Source organism: Drosophila elegans, unplaced genomic scaffold (assembly GCF_018152505.1).
Source record: "Drosophila elegans isolate 14027-0461.03 unplaced genomic scaffold, ASM1815250v1 contig_183, whole genome shotgun sequence".
Lineage (NCBI taxonomy): Eukaryota > Metazoa > Arthropoda > Insecta > Diptera > Drosophilidae > Drosophila > Drosophila elegans.
Genome location: NW_024545550.1, coordinates 2,177,268 through 2,199,777, shown reverse-complemented (window position 1 = coordinate 2,199,777; position 22,510 = coordinate 2,177,268). Strand labels below are relative to the sequence as shown.

The 22,510-nt window shown below is 37.5% G+C and overlaps 2 protein-coding genes across 3 annotated transcripts; both read right to left on the bottom strand.

The window, feature by feature from the left end:
• Positions 1-2,211: 2,211 nt before the first annotated feature.
• LOC108137935 (calmodulin) lies at positions 2,212-18,010 on the bottom strand. Of its 2 annotated transcripts, XM_017259887.2 has the most exons (5): positions 17,938-18,010; positions 17,255-17,397; positions 12,437-12,611; positions 7,933-8,175; positions 2,212-3,128 (listed from the first exon to the last, which is right to left on the bottom strand). In XM_017259887.2, the coding sequence occupies exons 2-5, from the start codon at positions 17,255-17,257 to the stop codon at positions 3,100-3,102; spliced, it is 450 nt and encodes a 149-aa protein (XP_017115376.1). In that variant the 5' UTR covers positions 17,258-17,397; positions 17,938-18,010; the 3' UTR covers positions 2,212-3,099. The 2 variants fall into 2 exon arrangements, with proteins under 2 accessions (XP_017115376.1, XP_017115377.1); XM_017259888.2 differs by lacking the exons at positions 17,255-17,397; positions 17,938-18,010 and adding an exon at positions 12,673-12,690.
• Positions 18,011-18,663: 653 nt separating this feature from the next.
• LOC108137904 (probable V-type proton ATPase subunit D 2) lies at positions 18,664-21,752 on the bottom strand. The gene is made up of 2 exons (XM_017259843.2): positions 21,120-21,752; positions 18,664-19,313 (listed from the first exon to the last, which is right to left on the bottom strand). Exons 1-2 carry the CDS (start codon positions 21,642-21,644, stop codon positions 18,750-18,752), a joined length of 1,089 nt encoding a protein of 362 aa, XP_017115332.1. The 5' UTR covers positions 21,645-21,752; the 3' UTR covers positions 18,664-18,749.
• Between the last annotated feature and the right edge of the window lie 758 nt (positions 21,753-22,510).

Below are 22,510 nucleotides of genomic sequence, written 5' to 3'. Positions count from 1 at the left end.
TATATATATATATGTTTGCATATATAGATAGAGGCGCGAGTTCTTTGTTTTGTTTCTTTGCCTGTCGAAATATTGTAATTTGCTAAACACTTTTAGCATATTTTAACAAGTATGTTCTTTTGTTTTTTACTTTCCATTTCTTTGACTGCCTTCTGCTATGCAAACGAAGATAAATATTTATGCAAGTTTTGATTTGAAAATCGAAAAACTCAGTGAATCCAGCCTCCCCAATGCCACAACTGACGTACTTCAGCCACCAATTTGAATTGGAAATGCTGTATCATTTTACATTCTTAAGGGAAAAAATTTGACAGACTAGCCTACTTTCGTGAAAGAGTGGCCTTTCAAAAAGTTTACATTTTTGGTTGGATTTTACTATTTTTAAGATTTAGAAAAATTCGTCTGTGTCATTTGATTAGAGTTAAATTTGCCTGCAATTCATTTAGGTATCAATATAGGTTCACTTCTTTAAAACATTGCACAAATTTCGCTACAAAATGATTTATTTTTATTTTGTTTGTTAAAAAAAGTTATAGAAAAGTGTTTTGTTTTTTTTTTGTTTAATTTTTCGTTTTTTTTTTTATCATTAGCGCAAATGGTGTTTTTGTTCAAATTTTTTTATCGTTGCCCTTCAGAGCGTTCTGTCCAAAGTTAAGCAAACAAACGGAATTATAAAACTCGACTTAAATGTTATAACGTGGAAAACACGCATAGGTTTTTCCTTCGTGTTCCTGCCTTTGTTAAGTTATACTCACAGTTGATTTATGCAGTGGAGAAGAGTTAGAGTTAGCACGGGAAAGATTAGATTAGATGGCGTGAGGTGTGGGATGGGAGTGGATGGTGTATGGATAGATCGGTTAGAAGACATCACGACGCGTTCGTTATACAGTTGAGAAAAGGAAACAGAGTTTTCGATATGAAATTAAATTAAAACCAAGTACGGTTCGGTTAGCATTGGTCGCGCAGACTTTCATTTTCTATCAGTTAACGTTAACTAGGCAGCAGTGGACATAGAGGAAAAGATAGTTAGTTAAATAGACAGATAGTTGTTGGGTGGTGGAGACAGAGCGGATGGGTTAAAGCTTGCGGTTGCTGTGGTGCCAGGGATTGCAGTTGTTGCTCTAACTTCAACTTAAACCAATATGTTCGTATATTAATTTATGTTACGCTTAGCTAGCTCTCTTGCTTTTGTCTAAATTTTGCTTTGGTTTTGTTTGGTTTGCGTCTTGAATCCACGCCTGATTTGCTTACATTTAAGACAATTGTCTTTGCATTTAGCTAGTTTAATTCATATGTATAATTTATTTATAAATATATATATATATATATATATTTATTTTAATATATATAACTGTTCCGATGCTGAACTGCTGATTCTTCTACATCGTCTCCTGTTGTTAAGAGTTGTCTTCTTTCGCGGGAGCCTCCTGCGGTGTTGCTGCTGCTCCTCCATACTTCGTCCTTTCTTCCTTATATATGTGTGTGTTTGATGAAATCTTCTCCTTGCTTCTTCGTCCAGCTCTTCCTCCGCTTCGTCTCGCATATAAATATTTAATATTATATTTCTTTCTAATAAAATTATATTACTTTAGATTTGGTTTTCCTTTTGCTTTAAGTACATTAGGTATTTATATGTATATATATAGAGTTCCTTCATATTTATATTTGTAATAGTAATATTCGGTTTACTGGTTTGCTGCCGCTTAAGTACTAAAGAAATGTGTTGCTGTTGTGTTTTCGTGGCGTTTGAATTGTTAAATGTTAAATCTGCTCATATTTATATATATATTCAGATCGCCGTGTGGTGTTGCTTATGTTTGCTACAAATCGTGCCGACAAATTAGCTGCCTATCAAGGACCTTTTGGACTGCGGTCCTGCTGGTCCTCGTACAGCCCCCAAAAATATGTCTCATCTTCTGCTGCGCGCCACATTTTTGGTTTTTAATTTAATTTTATATCGAAAATGTATTTGTAGTTGGTTTCTTTTTGTTTTTTTTTTTTTTTTTTTTGTAATTTTTATTTGTTTTATTTTTTCTTTATATTTATTAATTTTAAATTTAAATATAATTTAATAAGAAGAATTTGTTGTTGTTTGATTTTACATTATTTATAATATATATATGTTGTATTTATAATATATTTTACTTCTTGTTTTTCTGACATGTCTGTGTGTGGTAGTGGGTGTACATGTGTGTGTGTTGTGTTGGTGTGTGGAGAGGTGTGGTGTGGGTATGAGAGTGTGTGTGTTTGTAGAGTGTCTATATAAACTTTGCCAGTTTTGCAAAAATTTCAAATATTTTTCTTTAACAGTTTTTGTTTTATTTGTATTTTTATTTGTTGTTTTGTTTAGCTTTATTTTTATTCTTTCTCGCAACGAAATCGACAAATTTTTCTTTATACTTTAAACACAATTTGCTAGCTTACAGATTCGGGTTTTCATTTTATCATTTAAGTGGAAAACTTTTCAAACAAAATGCAGCCGTTACGCGCCGTCGTCGCCAGGTGGCGCTGCCCATTACTTGGATCACCATCTGTTGGCAATACTGGTGGATGCGGCTGCTTCTTGCTTCTCCCTCTGCTCGCCCATCTTCTTGCTCCTCATTTTGTTTAAGTGTAGTGATAGACTTGTTGTTGTTATTCAAACGATAACATGCGATTCTTGTTTGTTGTTGCTGCTGGTTGTTGTTGTTGTTTGTTTGTGGTTTTAAACGGTGACTTCTTTAAGTATGCTGTTTTGTTGTTGTTTTTTGTTGCATTAAAATTATGTTGTTTTTTTCGTTTAACCTTCTTTTTCAGTTTAATGAAATTCTCTTTTTCTGAATCTGTTTCATTTTTTGCTTGTTTAAATTTTCTTTTGCTTTTGCGTTTTTTTAAGTGTAAGTTTCATTTGTTTTAAAGTTTCTTAAATGTTTTTGCTTCTTATTCTTCTTTATGTTGGTTGTTTTTTGCTTAACTCTTTGTTGTTGTTTGTTGTTTTTTTTTTAAGATCTTTTACTGGGGTCCATAGCAACAGCGTGGCGCGATGTTATTGCGCACAGCTACAGTCTTCGTCAACATCTTAAAAAAATAGAAAGGCTTAAAAAGAAATAATTTAACGCTTCACTTCGATGTCATCATAGTCACGAATTCTGCAAAGAAAGAAAAAGGGAGAATTGTCATTAGTATAAAGTTGTAAATACACTTTTTAAAAACATTCACAAGAATTGGCTTTCAATTTGGTAAAAAAAAACTTAATGTTTTATTTAAAAAAAAAAATTTATTTATTAAAAACAATTACTGTTAAATCGAATAGATGTAATTAACTTTAGCTGCATTACATCTCGACTACATTACTGCTACTAAACAAATATATTCCTATTCCAAAATACATTCCCAGCCATTTAGCAAAACTAAAGCCAACGAGTTGACACAAAATAAAAAATTCACACAACAAATCAAGTATCGAAAATAGCTGAACGCTGTCATTAACCTTCTACTAAATTAAGACGCCAATTAATCAATAGCAAACGAGCATTACACCATGGCTACAACAACAACAACAACAGCTAATCAATAAGACAAACGAGCAAGTCACGAGATGTCTGATGAAAACACTTTGCCGCACACACAAAAGAACACACAGGGGCACAGCACAGCACAGCATCACACACTAAGGAAAATTTATTGAGTGCAAAGACTCAGACAGTCAATCGCCAGAGATTATGTACTCTCTTCAGTGTTCCTCATCCGAAAATAGAAAGCAGAGGATGCTTGCGACGTTGGCAGCGACGGAAGCAGATTGCAATAAAGACGTTGCCTCTTGCCGCATTGTTCGCGAATTGTTGGGAAAGACAAGAAATTTAGGGATCTGAACCCGGCTGGGTTATACCCCTTACTCACTAGCTTGATATAAGATATGTTGCATATTGAAAAGGCGATTTTAGGCCTTTTTACCAAGCACAAACCTAAATTACAGATATGGGAATGCTGACATAACAAACCATATTCCTAGACAAAACATTTTTCAAACATAAGACATCTATCTACGGCATCAAGTTCAAAAACAATTAGATCTTAGATCTAGATACTCAAACAAACGAAATCATTCTTATGCACAAAAGCAATATACCCCTCCCCTTTACTCTACAAGTACATAGTAGAAAAAAAAACTTCTGCATCATCGACTCAATCAATAAGGAAAAAGAACGATAGGAGGAGTTGCATAGCCCCACCAGATGAACACAAAGTCGGGCTATATCGGTGTCCCCAATTTATCAGGTGTTTGCCTGTTTCTATTTTTAAAGGGAGAAAAGAATTCTCTGCCGCTGCGGCATCTGTTCTTGTTGATTGCACTTCTTCTTCGCCCCTGTTTGCCATCGCCCAGGGTGACTGCATTTTTCAAATATTTAAACAAGAAGACCAGAGAGTGACATAGACCGACACAGATAGAACAGGCAAATTGAGTGGGCGTGGATTTTCTTGGGACCAATGGTCAAGAATGTATTGACAGTATTGACAATAGTCAATAATTATAAAACCTAAATTAATCCAAAGGCAAAACTGGGTACTTCTAACCAATCTTATCGTATTTCTTGGTTGACTTATAAACTTCTGACGAAATTTCTGGCCCTGGAAAAAACACTTATCAAACAACTCATCGAATCGATTGCTATCAAAGGATTCGGGAAATTTAGCCTGGCATTCATAGAATCGTTATGATAGCTAGCGGCACAAGCGTTGCCAAACACACCTTATCTAATAAAGGGCTTTAAAATAAAATGTTATTAGCCAAAGTTCAGGCAATGCCCAGAAAAAGGGCTAAGCCGTATGCAAAATACCCGAGAGTCGAAACCCCAAGGGTCGACCTTGGCATTTGCCCACATGCAAAGGCTCGATGTTCACTCTTTTGATTAAATCTTCCTCCTAAAACATCATTGGCCTTACTTCGGTCACGCCTATTTTCTGACCAGTTGTGGTTGTAATTGCACTGAGACAAAAAAAACTTCTAAAATGTGAATAAATAAATCAATAAAGTAATCTAAAAATACTTAAGAAAGAAGTCTAGCTGATTCAGGTTAAAATATTCCGTTTTTAGTTTGCATTGCACGTTAAATCACATTAATACAATTATTTTTGTACAACATTCATTAAATAAAATATCAAAAACTATAAATCATATTAATCCACCTTTTTATTTATTCAATATTTATTTATTCTCTAAACTCATATATATATATTTTCGTTCTGTGTTTTAGTTGTGGGTGAAAGGCTGTTGATGACTTTTTGTGGCGTGTGTTTCCCCGCTGTTGGATAAGGCAATTAAAATGAAACTAAGACCGATCGCGTTCCAAGTTTTCCAGCTGCCTTGGCCAACAAAATATATTTAGCTAATTTTCTTGGGTTTTTATTTTAGCGAACCACCGACCCCCCGATTTAACCGCAACAGCCGCCCCCCTCTCTCATTACGTCGTTTGGCTATTTTGTGGTTCTGCTGTTTATCTTTCGTCGTTTTTTGTTTACATTCGCCAAACTTACTTGTTCTATCTTTGCTAAGGTATCATTTTTTTTTTTTTTTTTTTTTTTTTTTGCTACTTTTGGAATTTATCTTTCTTTCTCTCGCTCACACATTTGGATATTTGTTCATTTAATTCGCCCTAGCCCCTGCGCTAATGTTTAATTTGTTGTGCTTTGTATTTTGTTTAACATTTTATTTGATTTTCGACTTGTTCTTCTGGCTATCGTTCCCTTTGCACAGCATTTTTCTATCTGGCACTCGGCCAAAGTAAGTCTCATCTCATTCCCATTCTCAATCCCAATCCCATTCCCAACCCCATTTCCATTCCCCAATATCTTTCTCTGCATATTCATTGTTTGCGCCATATAATTTTCACTTGCAAAATTACCGAAAAGAGGGAAAGTGGGGAGGTGGTCGGTTTTGTATGGCCGGCAAGACAACAATAAAGACTTTGCTTAATTGGCAATAAGCTAAATGGCAACAATGCGCATTTTATATTCACGTTATGCTGATTCCGCTGACTGAACGAAAAAACACGGCCAGGCGAATGAGATTCATTCGCTCGGTCAATGTTCACGCCATCCACCACCACCACATCCTCTACACCCGATTTTCCGATTTCCCGAGCGCCCCCGAGATGGGCAGGGAAATTAAAGAATATTGCACAATATTTATATATTTTATTTTAATTGTTCTTTCCCATTCGCACTGTTGCCGTGCGCCACGGGCTGTGTGCGGTTTGCTGTTTGCCCCGGCAGGTTAATCATTTAAGTGTGGAATTTACGCGCGACATTTATTTTGGCTTTTAAAAACATTTCAATTTCGGCGGCAAGAAAGTGGCGAAAGGCGTAAAAACGCTGATTGGGAGCAGGCGCAGGAAAAGTATAAATGGCAAGTGATATATGACAGGCGAATTATGGTATGGAATTTTTTAAAAGGCAGCTTAACGCTGTTGATTTTCGAATAATTAAGTGATGTACAGAAGTGTTTTTAAATGATCAGAGGTCGGTAGGCCGAATCGTTAATGTGGAATTAATTCCATTAACCTTCAGCAGTTTTATAGCCAGTCTAATCTGAAGAAGATTAACTTCCTTGAATTTTATTTTTTTTATTACCAAAATACTTGAGGTTTTCGACTAATCCACATAATTCCACATAACTATAGATACTATTATCAGACAGTTTCGAGTACAATTTTATGAAGAGCACTTCCTTATTATCAACTATTAGTGCTTACATAGAAACACATTTCACTATAAGAACATTCAGTTAATGATCATTAATCAAGATCATTGTTCTTCATTTAGCTTTTGTTTTTAACTCTTTGCTATTTTTATGTATTTTGTTCATAAATTACTTGTGATTAATCTATTTGATCCGAAAAATGCTTGCACGGCAGCCAAAAACGATTTCTATTTGAACTTGAAGAAAAACATATACATATGTACATATGTGTGTGTGTGTAGGGGGAAATACTGACTGATTTTAATTGCTACTTTTTCCCGACTCAACACAAGGAAATGTTGGAAAGAATTAAGGGAGTGGGAGGATATGCTAGGGTAAAACTGTTGAAAGCTTGCGAGGATTTTTTTGCGATCCCAAAATTGTTCCATTTGTCTGTTCAAATGTTGTAGCATTTCCCATTTGAAGGTGATTTTTCTTCTCACTCTTTTCCACGCCGGCCTGCTGTTTGGCAATTGAAAAATCAATTTTCAAGCAATTAAAAAATTACGAAGAACACAAAACACGAAAATTTCGAATAAAAATGCACTGCACATGGCGAGAGATATTTGTTTTCTATCTTTATATATTATATATATCTACATGGCTAGAACTGAAATTAGGTATTACTACAATGAGTCAGGGACGAGATGGGGCGCAGAGTGATCAGGTGAATTGGCAAAGCCATATAACGCAGGCGGCAAGTGCCAATTGTGACTCAAATGTGATGCCCGTGATTCAATCATTACGGCGGTCGGTCGGTCTGTTGCTTTATTTGCACGGCAGGTGCAACCACAGACAGATCCAATTAGTGCCCAAGCACGCGACCCACAAAAAAAAAACTAAAAAATCGAGCCATTACGGCGAATATAGCGTAAGTGACACTCTACGAAATTAACTTGTCGATGCAGTTTGTTAGGCAAAATTCTTTATTTCAGCAACAAGTTAGGTTTTTGTAAATAAAAATCTCAAAAGATTTTCTTTGAAATTTTTACGGCATGTTGAATTCACTCTTCCTTAACTTGGTGCAAACATTTATTGAATTTTTCTTGGTATTTTGCTGGCAGTAAACCTTAGAAAGCCAGTCGAAGAAGTAGTTAATAACATGATGAATCCTTGAAATCATCTCAGAAGTTGAGAAAATAGTTCTTAAAGGTTTCTCCTATATATATTATATACACTGAAAGCTATCTTCGTCTTGACAAGGAATTACTCACCTTCGTAATTGACCTGACCGTCACCATCGATATCAGCCTCACGGATCATCTCGTCGACCTCCTCGTCTGTGAGTTTCTCGCCCAGATTTGTCATCACGTGACGCAACTCGGCCGCCGAGATGAAGCCGTTGCCGTCCTTGTCGAACACTCTGAAGGCTTCCCGGATCTCCTCTTCGCTGTCGGTGTCCTTCATTTTGCGAGCCATCATTGTAAGGAATTCTGGGAAGTCAATTGTGCCGTTGCCTGTGCGGAAAGCATACAAAATAACAATTAATTTCGTTGCATACTTTTTGTGGGTCTAGGGATTTGGGGGAAAATTTCACCACCATCCATTTAAATTCTTCCCCGGGGCGTTATAATAAATTCAAGTCAAGGATAAACGCACCCAGCATTTCTCTTCATTATGGCCAAGTTGGCTCTCCATTCCAAACCCCAACCGCCCTCTACACTGTATAAAACGAATACCCGGGGGCTGTGTACACTACTTAAAGCTCTCTCTTCGTGTTGCCTTTTCGATGTTAAATCCCTGGGAGGTGGCATATAATCAAGCATATTTTCATATTTGCCTAAGCCCCAAACAAACTTTCCTAGGGGGAAAGGCGAACACCCACACCCACACACACACACGTGTGTACTGCATGGAGTGTGGGGATAAGTCCGCCTAATCCCATTTCTATGGAATCACTTTTTATCTCGCTCCTTTATCGCCGTCTGACTCAGCCAAGTGGAAAGAAAATTTGTTAAAGAATTTGGCTAAACATTTTCCTGAGGTTATCCTAAGAGTGAATCGCAAATGAAGTGGTCGCTCCAACCGAAATTCTTGTTATACTAATTGAAAAAGTTAGCTTCGGCTTGACTTGGTTTTAAGTTGAAAATAGTTCTTATTTAGGTGGCGCGACGCGAACATAAAAGCAACAACTTTTGGCCTTAATTGTTATTGACTGACTTTTTCAAGCCATCCCTAGCAGCCCAGTCAGAAGAGCCTTTTGCCTTTTGTCCATAAAATGGAACAGTATAAAATGTTTTTCAGTTTTCTGTTTGCTACCCCCAAAACCAAATGGAGCGTGGTTCATTGTGGCTATCATTTTGTATCTTCTGAATTGAATGTGTTTTTTATTACTTTGCTGGAAATGGGTTTTCTCTAGAGAAAACTTTCGGTATATGATTGCGAAAAAAAGCAAAGGTTCAAGTTCTTTTCAACTTTAGCCCCAAATGTTTTCCTAAGGGCAATCGAGATTTAATGAAAGAGATATGGTTTCCAAAAACTTTGATTCAAGTCGCAAAAGTTACACAATGTAGGAAAGGGTAATGAACTAATGTTATACAAAACAAAACATTAAGTTTATACGAAACAGCCTCCAAAATAATTGGGTTATAAAAAACAAACCATCAAACCGATAATTAAATTGAGCTAAAATAAATAAATAATTTCAGCGTCCAAGTTCAAATGGAAAACATATTTAGAGGGGCGATTCCATTTCAAAATAATGTGCATTCAATTCGAAAATGTGCCAAAAAAAAAAAAAAATTAAATAAGCTATGGGCTAATTTAAGTATTATTATTATTCAATATGGCCGCACTGGGAGCCAAAAATATATTTCGAAAATAGCCAAAGAACATCAAATAAAATATCGACGGGTGGCTTTAGTTCATTCCGATATGTGTTGCGATTTCGGTTTCGGTTGTTTGGTCGCTTGTTGTCTTGCCTCCGTTTCTGTTTATGATTCTATTTAAAACATTTGACGCGATTTTCTGTTGCTTTTGGCTTTGTCGATAGGATTTCCCCAACCGAAAAAAAAAAAACAAATACCAAGGAAAGCCTCCGCACACACATACTGGTATGGGGGAAAAGACAAATCATTGAGAAATTTGTTGCCATTTTTGTTAGACGCTTCTTAGACTGGTCCGAACCACTTTGACGAACCCGAGCAGCCCAATTATAATCATCGCGATGCCGCGATGATAATGATGATGGCCAGTGTCTGGCTGAGTTTTCGGTTTCCATTACGTTTTTCCTGCCAACCCACTCTTCACTGCCCCTTTGCCGATTCGCAACGTTGCTCGCAAAATTTTGCAGACAATTTACAATTTTAATTTTTTTTTTCTTTGCGCACTGTGGGACTGCTAAATTTAGTTTTGGGGCATTTTCCATTGCTCTTCGGAAATACAGAGGAATAATCGTGAATTTATTGCCCCTCAGGCCAAATTGGGTGGTTTTAACTGATTTTTCTGGGAAGCTTTAAAAAAAAAACATTAAAATACTCAATTTACAAAACCGTTAAGGTATTAGAGTACTACAAAACTGTCAAATTTTAATTTTTTCTGATATAAAATTTATATAATATTTTACATACATTTTTATTGAGCACTTCTATAATTCTAAGGCTTTAAAAATATTCTACTGTCACGAATGTCCCCTCTTGGACATGGCTATTCTTCATTCCTTTTCCTTTTGCTAAATTTTATTTATTCCGCTGGACAATCTCCACCCCGCCCGCCACAACTATTGCGGTCATTTGCATGCAGCTCAGACTCAGAAGCAGCCAGTTTGGCCATCGTCAACTGCCTGCGACGAGACGCCAACAAAATTTTAAGTAATGAATGTTTAATGTTTCCGTCAGATTCCTGCTTGAATGCCTTGCCTTGCATGCCTGCCTGCCCGCCTGGCTGGCCAACGTTAGTGGGCCAAGTGAGTGGGTGATTCTGGTTGCCAAGTTAGTTTCGGCCAGCAAATGCATTCCTCTGTGAGAATCGTAAATTAGAGGAGTCAGCCAACACGGAGGGGAAAACAACTTTCAGTCGAAACAATTTTTTTCAAGCTATTTTAGACATTAAACTTGTAAAAATAAAGTTGGCTAAACATTTTGCTTTCCACTCATTGAAAAAGTTTTGCACATATGCAAATTCCAGCAAATAAAGTTCCGAAAAATGTTGGTCTCTCAAGTGGCAACCCCATCTACCATACACAATACTACTATTTTTAGCCCTGATAAACAGTTAGTGTTCGCATTCCCCACCCCATCATCGTTTGTCTAAGCCCCCACCCCTTTTTCTGATTGCAACACTTTAACTGTTGGGAAAAAAAAGAAAACGGATTTTCCTAGAGTTTTCAGTGCGCCTGCGCTAAAATTTCTGTGCAGGATTTTTGCAGATTTTGTCCTGGATATTTTAGACAACATGCGCACAGAATTTCCACGTGCAAGCGCAACAGCAGCAGCAGTACCAACAACAAACTAAGAAAAGCTGACAAAGAAAATGTAGCAACAAAAACAAATACAAATTGGGCGGGGACAGTTACAAAAGTTATGAAAGAAAATGTAACTTTTTTTTGGTGCTGCGTTCTTATGATTCACTTGTTACGCATTCTCTATGGAAAAAGAGAAAATATAAGGGAATGGGTTTTAAAAAAGCGACAGCTAGAAAATTGTTGATATGTCAATTGAATCAAATTAGCTAATATTCTAAAAAATTATCATGGGACTTTAGCTTTAATATAACTAGAACTAAGACTTATAACAACCACAAATATTCTTAAATATCCTAAATAAGACCATTATATTTATGCAATGAGAACATAGTGTAAAAAGAAATATTTAGCTTTTTTCATCGCATGTACATATATAAGAAAAGGTTGGGGGGCTATTTACTTGCTCCCCACATTTGTGGCAATCTAGTTCTCCGCCAAAAGGTGAAACACCTCGGGCTATAAAAACAGGCGACACATTTGCAATTTTGCCACATTTTTGGCGCGAGGCGCCTGTCGCTCGATTTCCTCTAACATCAAAAATATAAAAATGGATCTTCCCCGTTTCCCAAAAGTTTCTTACACTAAAACTTGTCCGAGATTTTGAGCTAAGCAAACGAACAACCACCTTTTCTTTAAAAAAAAAAAGAAAAAAAATAAATACCATCAGAAAACAACGAACAAAAATCTGACAGCAACGGCTGCCAAAGACAAGACACGGGAAAGAGCCAAAATATTTTAGTCATCTATTTTTAATGCCTATGACGTGTTTTTGTTGCATATTTTTAGCCAAGAAATGATTTTCATTTTTCCCACCCATTGTTTGTCGTACAAATATTGGTCTGATCTACGTCTGTCTGCGAGAGGACCAGAACGGAACGAGTGAGCGGGATTAGGCCCAGAACAGCAATAGATTTGGTTAAACACAATTAGACACCACGGGATCAGGTTTGAAGGGGTTTCCGCCAGTTTGTCTATAACTGCCACAGAATTTAACAGCAGAAACCGTAGCTAATTACATAATTTGCACAGAAAGCTTAGAAGTCTGGCTTCATAAAGTCGTATAATTTATAAAACATTTTTTAAGACTAAATATCAGTCACCGTAGCAAATTCTTAACTAACCTGGTCTTATAATAAGGCCATATAGGCAAATTCCAACTATAAACAAATCTAGCGAATTCTTGAGCTTTACATGGGGTGTAAAGGACTTGACATTTATAACAAAACCCCCCAAAAATTATTATTATTCCAACTTACCGTCGGCATCAACCTCGTTGATCATGTCCTGCAGCTCGGCCTCTGTGGGATTCTGGCCCAGGGAGCGCATGACTGTGCCCAACTCCTTTGTTGTGATGGTGCCATCGCCGTCTTTGTCGAATAGCGAGAATGCCTCTTTGAACTCGGCGATCTGTTCCTCTGTCAGCTGATCGGCCTGCAAACACACAAGTAAATACAGCGTTAATTAGATGCACCGCTTTAAGTTAAACACATACCATTATTAATTGGTATGAAACCTTTGTCTATAAATTGTTTACAAAATAAATAGTACGGTTATAGACTTGTCGACCAGGTTGGTTAGTGAAATACTTTTCAACGACATCTCGATGTCATTTCAATGTCAACATGGAAAACTACCCAAGAATACAATTAGGAATAACAAAAGGCAAAAATGGAGTACAATTGTGTTTAATTTGAATAATTTTGCTTATTGTTTGTTCGGCGCAAGGCAAGTCCAGATACAATCGTATCTGTAGCTAGGCAGTGGTATCTTGAAAAAGGTGTTAAGTTTCCGCTGAATCAACAAAATCTGACGTCAGCAACTGAATAAACATCAGGGGAATACTGAAGCTCTCAAGAAAGGGAGAAGTGAAAAACCGGCAGCGAGAGGTGAAGACGACACCCAAAACCAAAATTTATTATTGTCATGCGAATGATGTATATGTGACATGAGACGTGAGAGTTGTCAGTTTCAAGAGCCAAGAAACCTGGCCAAAAACGATCTTGAGGGTTTCATATGTTGGGGACACAAATCCAAAACCGGGCGAATAAAATTCCCGTTTGCCTGTTATTGTTTTATTGCACATTAATGTTTATTTGAGCAACTCGTTCTACAGAATCGTATGAGTATATTATAAGGCCTGGTTTGACTTGCGATAATTATTATTAATCATGAAGCAAAAATGCAAAAGCAAACTTTGCCTGCGTCAGAGGGTGACTTATATACATTTGCTCAAGCTGATAAGTGCAAAAGGCTGTGGTATATATGAAAACATTATATACACTGTTGTTTGTTTACTAGTACTATGTAATTACAATAAGATTTGCCTTATTTGATAATGGCTTCTGTTTATTCAATCTACAGTTATTAAATTAATTAATACTTTGGGAGCAAAAGTTAAGAAAATTGATTGACGACAAAGGTTACTGATCTATTTGGTACCTCTGTCATTTTCCCTACCCTATCTAATTTCCGTGAAACAACCAAGTTAGCACATTATCTTGAAGTCAAAAATCGGGTTTTTTTAAAATCACACACAAACATGCTTTTCAGACATGTTGGCCAGCCTTTATAGACAGGGAAAACAGAAACTAACTCTGATAAAACCAAATCGTCGATTGGCATTGGAATTATAGCGCCCTTGCTTGACCTTATCTAATCGCGGAATTTCGGTAAATTTAAACAGCAAATACGAGTACATTAGGTTTGCTGCCGCGGTGGTGCACCTGTTTTATTTTTTTTTTTTCGTATATTGTTGGCCCAGAGATTGTCGCGTTGGCGTTCAATTGAATTGGCCCAGCTTATCGCCGCGGTCTGAGCAGATAAAACGCTTTTCAACTGGGTTATGTCATTGGCAGGCGTGACTAAGCCAGAAACACCCATCGCAGCTCAGAAATTTTTCGCTGAAACAGATTGAAGCTCTCTCTTTAAATGGCGACAAATGCAAACAACAACAGACCCCACCCACCAGATATCCATTAATGGCAGTCAATCGGGGCGGGGTCGTTAATCGAGAGGGAAAGGGGGAGGGAGGCTAATGCCTAATTGGTAATCCATTTGTATGCACAATCAGACGCCCACGGCATCCCGAGGAAGCTTCTATATCAAGGCAAACACACAGTGCCTGCCGAAAATGTATGCCTTGAAGCAGGACTCAAGCTGTGCGTATTTTATCGGGACTATTTATTTATGTTTATGGCCATGACTCATGGTGTTGGCCATAGAGTCTTGATCTCATGATCCACCAAAAGTAGTTAAACTTTTTCAACTTTAACCATCAATATCCACCTACTGAATCACTTATGATGATGACATACACATTTGTGTCATGTTTGAGGTTCTAGTTGTTGACTGTAAGGGTCATAACCTCATGATACCCCAAAAAAAAGTACTTATTTAACTTTAGTTTTGCCTTGCCACATAAAGAGTGTATTAAAAGTGTTTTTTAGTGATTTAATGAATCATTTTTATAGATAAAGAATCTTTAGACGTTTATAGTTACAAAAATAAATTTCGATTTTACAGTTGTCATAATAATGAATACTAAGTTTATTACCTATTCACAGCTTCATCTTTTGGCTGTAAGCAAATTCGTTTTAAAGAAGTTTGACGGTAAATTCAACTTCAGACCAGTCTCAACTGGAAATTTATGCTGAAGCCAAGTTTGCCGGTTTACCGTTGTATAGTCGACTCTTTTTTTTGCCGGTCGTAACCGGTTTCATGGAGTTTAGTTTGGTTTTATGAATGACGGTTAGTTAAACATGGTTTTGGGTACATTTTTAGTGCATCTGAACTGAGGTCCAAACAACTGTGCTGGATGAGCCAAAAGCCAGTCATTTGGCATTATTATATGGCAAACACATCATCAGGTATTCATCATACACCATATGATCGATGAAGTCAGCCCAAGAACACATTGAGTCATTGAAATCTATATGGATGTTGGCTTATTTTTCAACGGAAATAAATAAGAAACATGTCTTATGTACAAAACCCATTGCTCATGATTAGTCTAAGCTAAAGATCAACAAACTATGAAGATCAGTCAAAAGCCCTGGCAAACGTTTGTTTTAGCCAAGTTAGCAGTCGAATCACAGAAACAAATTGGGCACGTAGAGCGAAGCGATATATTTTAATTAAAAGCTGTTTGCATTCTGCGAGAGCTGTAAAAATCGCTAATTAAATTAGGCGACGCCAGATGAGGCTGAAAGTGGTGTAAGGTGATGGGGATGGGTGATAAAGTGGGCTGGTTTTCTTATCAAAAGGCGCAGAGAAGGCTAAACAGAATAAGAAAAAGGTGCAAAGAGGGCGACAAGAAAATTGGATTATGTGGTTAAGCGGCGTCTAGCAGGAATTTTTCTTTATTTGCAGCCCTTTTCTCCTCCTCCCCCGCCATTCGCCTGTGCCGTTACAATAAAATTCTTGTGCGAAAAGGCAAAGTGGAACAGGCAGCCAACACAGACACACTCATATACACACCGACACGAACACGGCGAGCCGAACGAATGAACGAGCGAAGCGGACGAACGAAGACGAAGGCGAAACAGCAAAATAACCGCAATGCGGCAAATGAAACGGTTATGGAAGAAAACAACAAAAGCAAGGCACCGATAAAAGTGCCAAGCGCAAGGCGCAAAAAAAATGAAATACCGAAAGAAACGGAAAGAGAGAGACGCAGCACAAAACGGAACTGATAACGAACGAAATAATTGCACACAGAGAGAGACGCGAAAGTGTGTGAAACGGTAATGCGAGAACGCGTCGAAACGGGTAAAATGAGCGCCGAGTGCGCAAGAGAGAGGGAGAGTAAAAGAGAATCAAAAGAATTTTTTCACCATTTCCATGGGCCGTTTCTAACCTCAATTTTTGCGGCCAAATGAAATGTGCGGTAAATAAAAAATACGACCAGAAAGCATAGAGCGAACAACGAACGGCGGGACAAAGAGAAGACCAATAATGCCGGGCCCGGCGACTTTGTTGTTCATCAATATATTCAGCATATTCACACGTTTCCCACTGATAAGCAAAATAATGGAGGACTGCGAGCGGGTGGCTTTTCTATAATTGCGGGGATCTTTGAAAAATTGCTGATAAAATTGTCGATGGCAACCCGTGTGTGCATAATGCTACAAATTGGCCAAAATCATATTTGATTTATGATTTTAAAGATACAGGGAAGAAATAGGTTGGGGCGGAAAATGAGGTGTTGCTCGAGATGCTGATAAGAATTTCCACATTTCCACGACTGATTGGGTTTCGATGGGTTTTTTTTTTGCCAGCGTCATGGAATTATTATAGGGCATACTTGATCGAGTCAACATTCGTGTGACAGCCTTGGTAATATAATAATTTTGACGAGTGACGTGACATGTTTGTAAATTCTTGCCATTGACATTGCTATTTAATTGTACTACTTATTTTCTGCGACCTCAGGGGCAAAGTTCGACTTTTGATTAACTCTGTTTGGATTTCGCCATTAGAATAAAGAAGTAATACAAAACTAAACTTTAAAATTGCCAAGACTTAAAAAAAAATTGTAACCTTGTTCCAACGATCAGATTTAAAATTTAAGAAGTAGTTTGCATGGATGATTCCAAATTATTCCACTAGCCATTTCCAATGCAACTACCAAAATGTACTTGAACCAGGGTGTATCACCTCGGGTCAATGGGTTATGCACAAGGGGGTGTATTATGTTTGGTTTTTGTTCGTGTAAAGCAATATTGGTTTGTAGAAAAAACCAGTTTTTTCTACCCATGAGCATGATATATTTTTGGGGTGCGAAATGTAAACGAAATTCCCGGGGACAGCTGCTTTTCGACGGGGTGCTTGGGGTTGAGGTGTGTGCATGTGTGTGTGTGCGTGTGTGGAAAGCCGTTAAAACCATATAAACAATGTCTAATTGGAAGCCATTCGTCCCCTCCCGCTCGCACTAATGGTAATTGCCCTGGGGGTCGCTGTCTGACTTTGATTTTTCGCAAAAACTGTGAAAATTTCAATGGAAAATGATGGCCGCACGTTGTGTAAACACAGAGAATAAAGATGCACATGTTTTCCAGGCAACCCCATAAACTTACCATTTTTGTAGGTTTTTTTTTTTTTTGTTGCTAGAGTGACGAAGTTTTAATCCGCTGCGGCTACTGCTGCTGCTTGGGTGTTGGTATGTGTGTAAGTGGAATTACGGAACGCGCGGTTAACTTTATTTTTACTAATTAACACACTGCAAAAGAAGCAAGAAGAGGTTTTGGGGGATTACTTTTCGGGAGTCTTCAGGTAAGAAGAGGAAAACTGCCAGCTTGGAGAGAAGAAAAAAGCGTCCAAAGCAGCGACGCCGACGCTTTTTTTTTCTCGCCGTGGCAGTTTCTTAAATTCTGTAGTGTTGTTGGTTCAGCCGAAATTAATACAAATTTTCGCCTTGCGTTTCTTTCTTTTTTTTTTTTTGTGGCTTTCATTCGGTTTTTTTTCATCTATTGTGCGAAATATGCCAAACACACGCGCGCACACGGCAGAATTCTCGTTTTATATAGTAGATATGTGGCGGGGAGAGCTAATACATATAAGAGTTGCTCGGATTCGGTTTTTATACAGATATTTGTTTCATTTTTTGCTCGTTGGTTTTCTTAATTTTTGGCTGGCGCCGAGAAATTGGCTTTTCCGCGGAACTTTTGCAGCTCCTGGTCCTCGGGTGTGTGTGGTTTAGCTTTAGCTGTTTGTCGGCCCAATGCTGCTCTATATGTAATATCTGGTTCTGGCAACTCACGATCCTAATCTGATTTTCCGTCCGCAACGGTCGACGACTCAAAAAACTTTGTGTTCGAAATAGCGCTGCGTCGCCATATATACGGTTTTATTTTCGCCGATATCAAAAGCAGCTCTCTCGCGAGCGCCAGAGCGAAACGGTTAGCCAATCGGTTAGGCTCTCTCTCGCCTCTCTCTTCTGCAGTGTCTGCATGTGTGCTTTTGCTTTCCCCCGCCTTCGTGGGGCGAAAATTTGATTTTGGCTTTGTAACGGTCGCGCCGGCGCTTTTGCCACAATGTTTGGGGTGTGGTTGTACCCTGTAAATAAATTGCTTTCATAACGCGAATTAAAGTCCTACACTTCACAAGTCGAAAAAATTGTATAAGCTATGAAAAAACATACATAGTTCTATAAGTAGGTCTCCAAAAAAATAAAATAAAATGTTTAATCAGATGAAGATAATTTCCAAAATTGTGAACAGTTTAAGATTTTTTTGTTTTTGATTAAATAAATTTAACATAGTTTTACATATATAATTTGTTAATTTTAAGTCAATTTTTAATTTTTGTTGTGGTAACAATCTTAAACCAGAAATGTAATGGCATCATATCTTATGAAAATAAATTATTTTATTTGTGCGTTAACAAATTCAAAATTCAGATTGAATAGGAGTTTCCATTACCAGCTTCAGAATTCAAAAAGCTCAATCTGTAAATAAATTCCAAGCTACTTTAGGACTTTTGGCCATTTAAGTTTAGTTAAATTTAATAAAAGTTAGGTTGTGCTAGCAAAACTGAAATTTAAAACATGATCATCATAGTTCCCCAATTTTGTTACTTTTCGACAGGCTCTTCGTCACTGAGTCTTGACGTCTTATCCAACGACCTTGTATCTTGACTTTCTCGCACGGCGACCATGGACTTTCTTTCCGAGGGTCCTGAAGTGCTGGACAGAAGCTGGCGCTTGATGCTGTACATATCGCCCATGCTGGCACGAGGATCACGCTGGCGACCCACTATACTCATGGCACTGCGGGTGGTGATATAGGTGGTCGGCTGGCGGGACCCTCCCCGCTCGGTTGCCTCCTGTTTCTCCAAGTCTCGGCGCATCTGCAAGGTCAAGCGGGCCTCCCGCACCCGCCTCTTCACCTCCCGCTCCTCGAATTCTTCCAAGTCGATCTGATAATCGACCACCGGACGGGCCTGACTTACGCCCTTCTTTATATAGGTCTCCAGCTGTTCGTCGGTCATGTTCTTGGTCTTGATCAGCTCGCTGAATGCCATTTTGGCCTCCAACTGCTTGGCCTGGGAGCGTTTCAGGCGATAGAAGTCCTCTCGCTCGAACTCCTCAAGTTCCCCGCATATATAATTATACGTATTTATCAGGATGGGTATAACCTAAACCGACATTAGCGAAAATATTTATTTAACAAATTAACTTAAACAAGAAAGAAAGCAAACTTCGGCAAGCCGAAGTTCATATACCCTTGCAGCTATTGCAAGAATTAAACATTTTTGAAAACATTAAAATTATAATTTACTTGCGTATAAGTTTAAAAACATTGAAGCTATGATGATTTGCAGCTCAATTATTTGATCGTTATTTTATATATTTTTATTGTTCCTATGGGAGCTATATGATATAGTCGTCCGACTTTGATGAAACTTAAACCGTAAATTGGAAATATTTAACCATTACTAAATGTCGAAGAACTAAACAAAAAATTAAAAAACAGAAAAGTTATAATTTTTTTCATTTATTTCTCCGATTGCTCCTATGGGAGCTATATGATATAGTCGTCCGACTTTGATGAAATTTAAACCGTAAATCGAAAATATTTAACCATTACTAAATGTCGAAGAATTAAACAAAAAATTAAAAAACAGAAAAGTTATAATTTTTTTTCATTTATTTTTCCGATTGTTCCTATGGGAGCTATATGCTATAGTCGTCCGATTTTGATGAAATTTTTACCATAATTCTGAAATATTTAACCATTGCTTTATGTCGAAGAACAAAACAAAAAATTAAAAAACAGCAAAGTTATAATTTTTTTTCAATTATTTTTCCGATTGTTCCTATGGGGGCTATATGCTATAGTCGTCCGATTTTGATGAAATTTAAACCATAATTCTGAAATATATAACTATTGCTATATGTCGAAGAACTAAACAAAAAATTAAAAAACAGCAAAGTTATAATTTTTTTTATTTATTTTTCCGATTGTTCCTATGGGAGCTATATGCTATAGTCGTCCGATCCGGCTCGTTCCGACTTATATACTACCTGCAATAGAAAGACAACTTTTGGGAAAGTTTCATGCAGATAGCTTTAAAACTGAGAGACTAGTTTGCATATAAACGGACGGACAGACGGACAGACGGACAGACGGACGGACGGACAGACGGACAGACGGACATGGCTAGATCGACTCGCCTAGTGATGCTGATCAAGAATATATATACTTTATAGGGTCGGAGATGTCTCCTTCACTGCGTTGCAAACTTCTGACTGAAATTATAATACCCTCTGCAAGGGTATAAAAATAATAATATAAGGCAGTTTAATAAATAGCTTTAACTTATATTTGTTTGGGTTTGCATTTAGCATTATAAAAGCTACCCAAAGCTTAAGACTAGAAACTGGGCCTTCTTAAAATCATTACAGATACATATATATTTTAGCAGAATATTAAATATTTAAAAGAAAAATTTTTAATTTAAATGTCTAAATAATAGAAATAAAATGTATAGCTATAATTAACGATATTTTGCTGGAAATGCAGTACTATGGAGAAATGGCGAACTGATCTTGGGGAAGCTTTTTTTCTGTAGGCTTCATACACTTATTTTTTTATAATGATCTTAACATCATATAACAAGCTTGACCAATTTTTTAACAAAATTTACAAATAAAAAATAATATAGATATTTTTGATAGTATAAACACAAAATAACCAAATGCTCCATTATAACCGAAATCGTTATAGATCTCAACAGAATATTAACTTATTATAAAAATATTTGTGGAAAATACAGAATTACATTATAAAATTAATCAAAGAGCCCCTATGTTGTACGATTTTTACAATATCCAATAACAGCTTGAGCAATAACTTAATTTGTTTTTAAATAAATTTGAAAATAAAAAAATCAATCGATGATTTTGGTAAATTCCGATAGTACATATAAACACGTAATTACCACATGCTCCAGGGCATTGACCCTCATGTTGGTCTGCAGGGAGGCTGCCTCCAGCATTCGCACTTGATATTCGAGGGAGGCGTATTCCACCAGTTCTCGGAGTGCCTTCGTATAGCAGTCCCTGATCCGTTGGACCTGCATTCCACCACAACTGAGACCCGCCAGTGGAAAGGCTCCTCCCCCCCTCGTCTCCAGCTCCAGGCAGTCGAGCTTGACGCCCACGATTTTGATTTGAGTGCGACGCAGAAAGGCGGTCGCCACGTGGCTGTGGCTCACCATTTGGGGCTTAAAATCGGCGCCCAGGAGATTGGCCTTAGCCATCGAGAAGATCGCTTGGCGCATCTTCTCGTCCCCCTTCTCGTCCTGGTCGAAACGCAAGCGCCTCAACTCCCGCATCTTCATGTCGATGGCGTCCCGCTTCCGCTTCAGCAGACCCACGCCCCTCCTAGCCGCCAAAACGCGCTGCTTCATGATCACCGAATTGGCCCGCGACGGAAAGACAGGCAAAATGTCGCGTTTGGCCATGGCAGAGGCTTTTGATTTGGGTTCAGATCAAGAACAGATTGGCCTGGGCGAATTTCTGAATTTTTTCTTTACATGTATTCGAAGGGTTACTGTTTTAAAATTACAAACATATTTTCTGAATTCAATTCCAAATGGGATTGGTTACACTTAATTATATAAACATATGCTTGATGATAATGGTTTGATGATGGTTGCAAAATTATGAAACATTTTGAACCATATATTTTGTGTATCAATTCTTTTTATGCAAATTCCTTTTATGTTTATCGGGTATATTATGTTTGTCATGAATCAACTGTTTTTCGACTTCAGTATGTTTCATACGCACATATTAGTTAAAAACATGATTCAAGGTTTCTTAAACCGCAACAAAACAATCCTTTAGTTTCAAGAGTGATAAACGAGAATGCGGAGTATTTTAGGTTTTTTGATTACTAATTGAATTTTATTTTACATTTTAATTTTTAAAGTATATTTTGTATATAATTATAAATATATATTTATATGTTTTCTCAGATATTTTTTATTTTAAACAATAATTACGCATACGAAGCGTTGCTTGAAAAAATGTGGATAAGAAATGGATTAACAAATTGTGGTTACAAACGATATCATTATTAATTGAATAAATTGCCTCTTTTGTTATAGGGGAAATCCCTAACTTGGCCAAAAAAATCCGTGGTCAGGTCAGCGGATGCGTGTGCAATTACAATGCGGAATGTATGGCCATTCCACTGGGATTTTGCATTGGACATTGGACGTTGGGCATTGGGCATTGGCGATTTTGCGCATTTTCCAGCTGCTGCTGTACGATTTCCTTTGCCGCAGCGAGTTGTCGCAATGTGGCGCCGCTTGGTGCAACGCAG

What these genes read in the sequence shown, in the direction of transcription:
- LOC108137935 (XM_017259887.2), bottom strand. An exon ending in CAACGAGGTTGATGCCGACG is followed by an intron (nt 8,176 to 12,436) that starts GTAAGTTGGAAT and finishes CTTTCCGCACAG; the next exon opens with GCAACGGCACAATTGACTTC. An exon ending in CGGTCAGGTCAATTACGAAG is followed by an intron (nt 3,129 to 7,932) that starts GTGAGTAATTCC and finishes CTTTCTTTGCAG; the next exon opens with AATTCGTGACTATGATGACA.
- LOC108137904 (XM_017259843.2), bottom strand. Translation starts at nt 21,644, where the DNA reads ATGGCCAAACGCGACATTTTGCCTGTCTTTCCGTCGCGGGCCAATTCG. An exon ending in TCAATGCCCTGGAGCATGTG is followed by an intron (nt 19,314 to 21,119) that starts GTAATTACGTGT and finishes ATGTCGGTTTAG; the next exon opens with GTTATACCCATCCTGATAAA.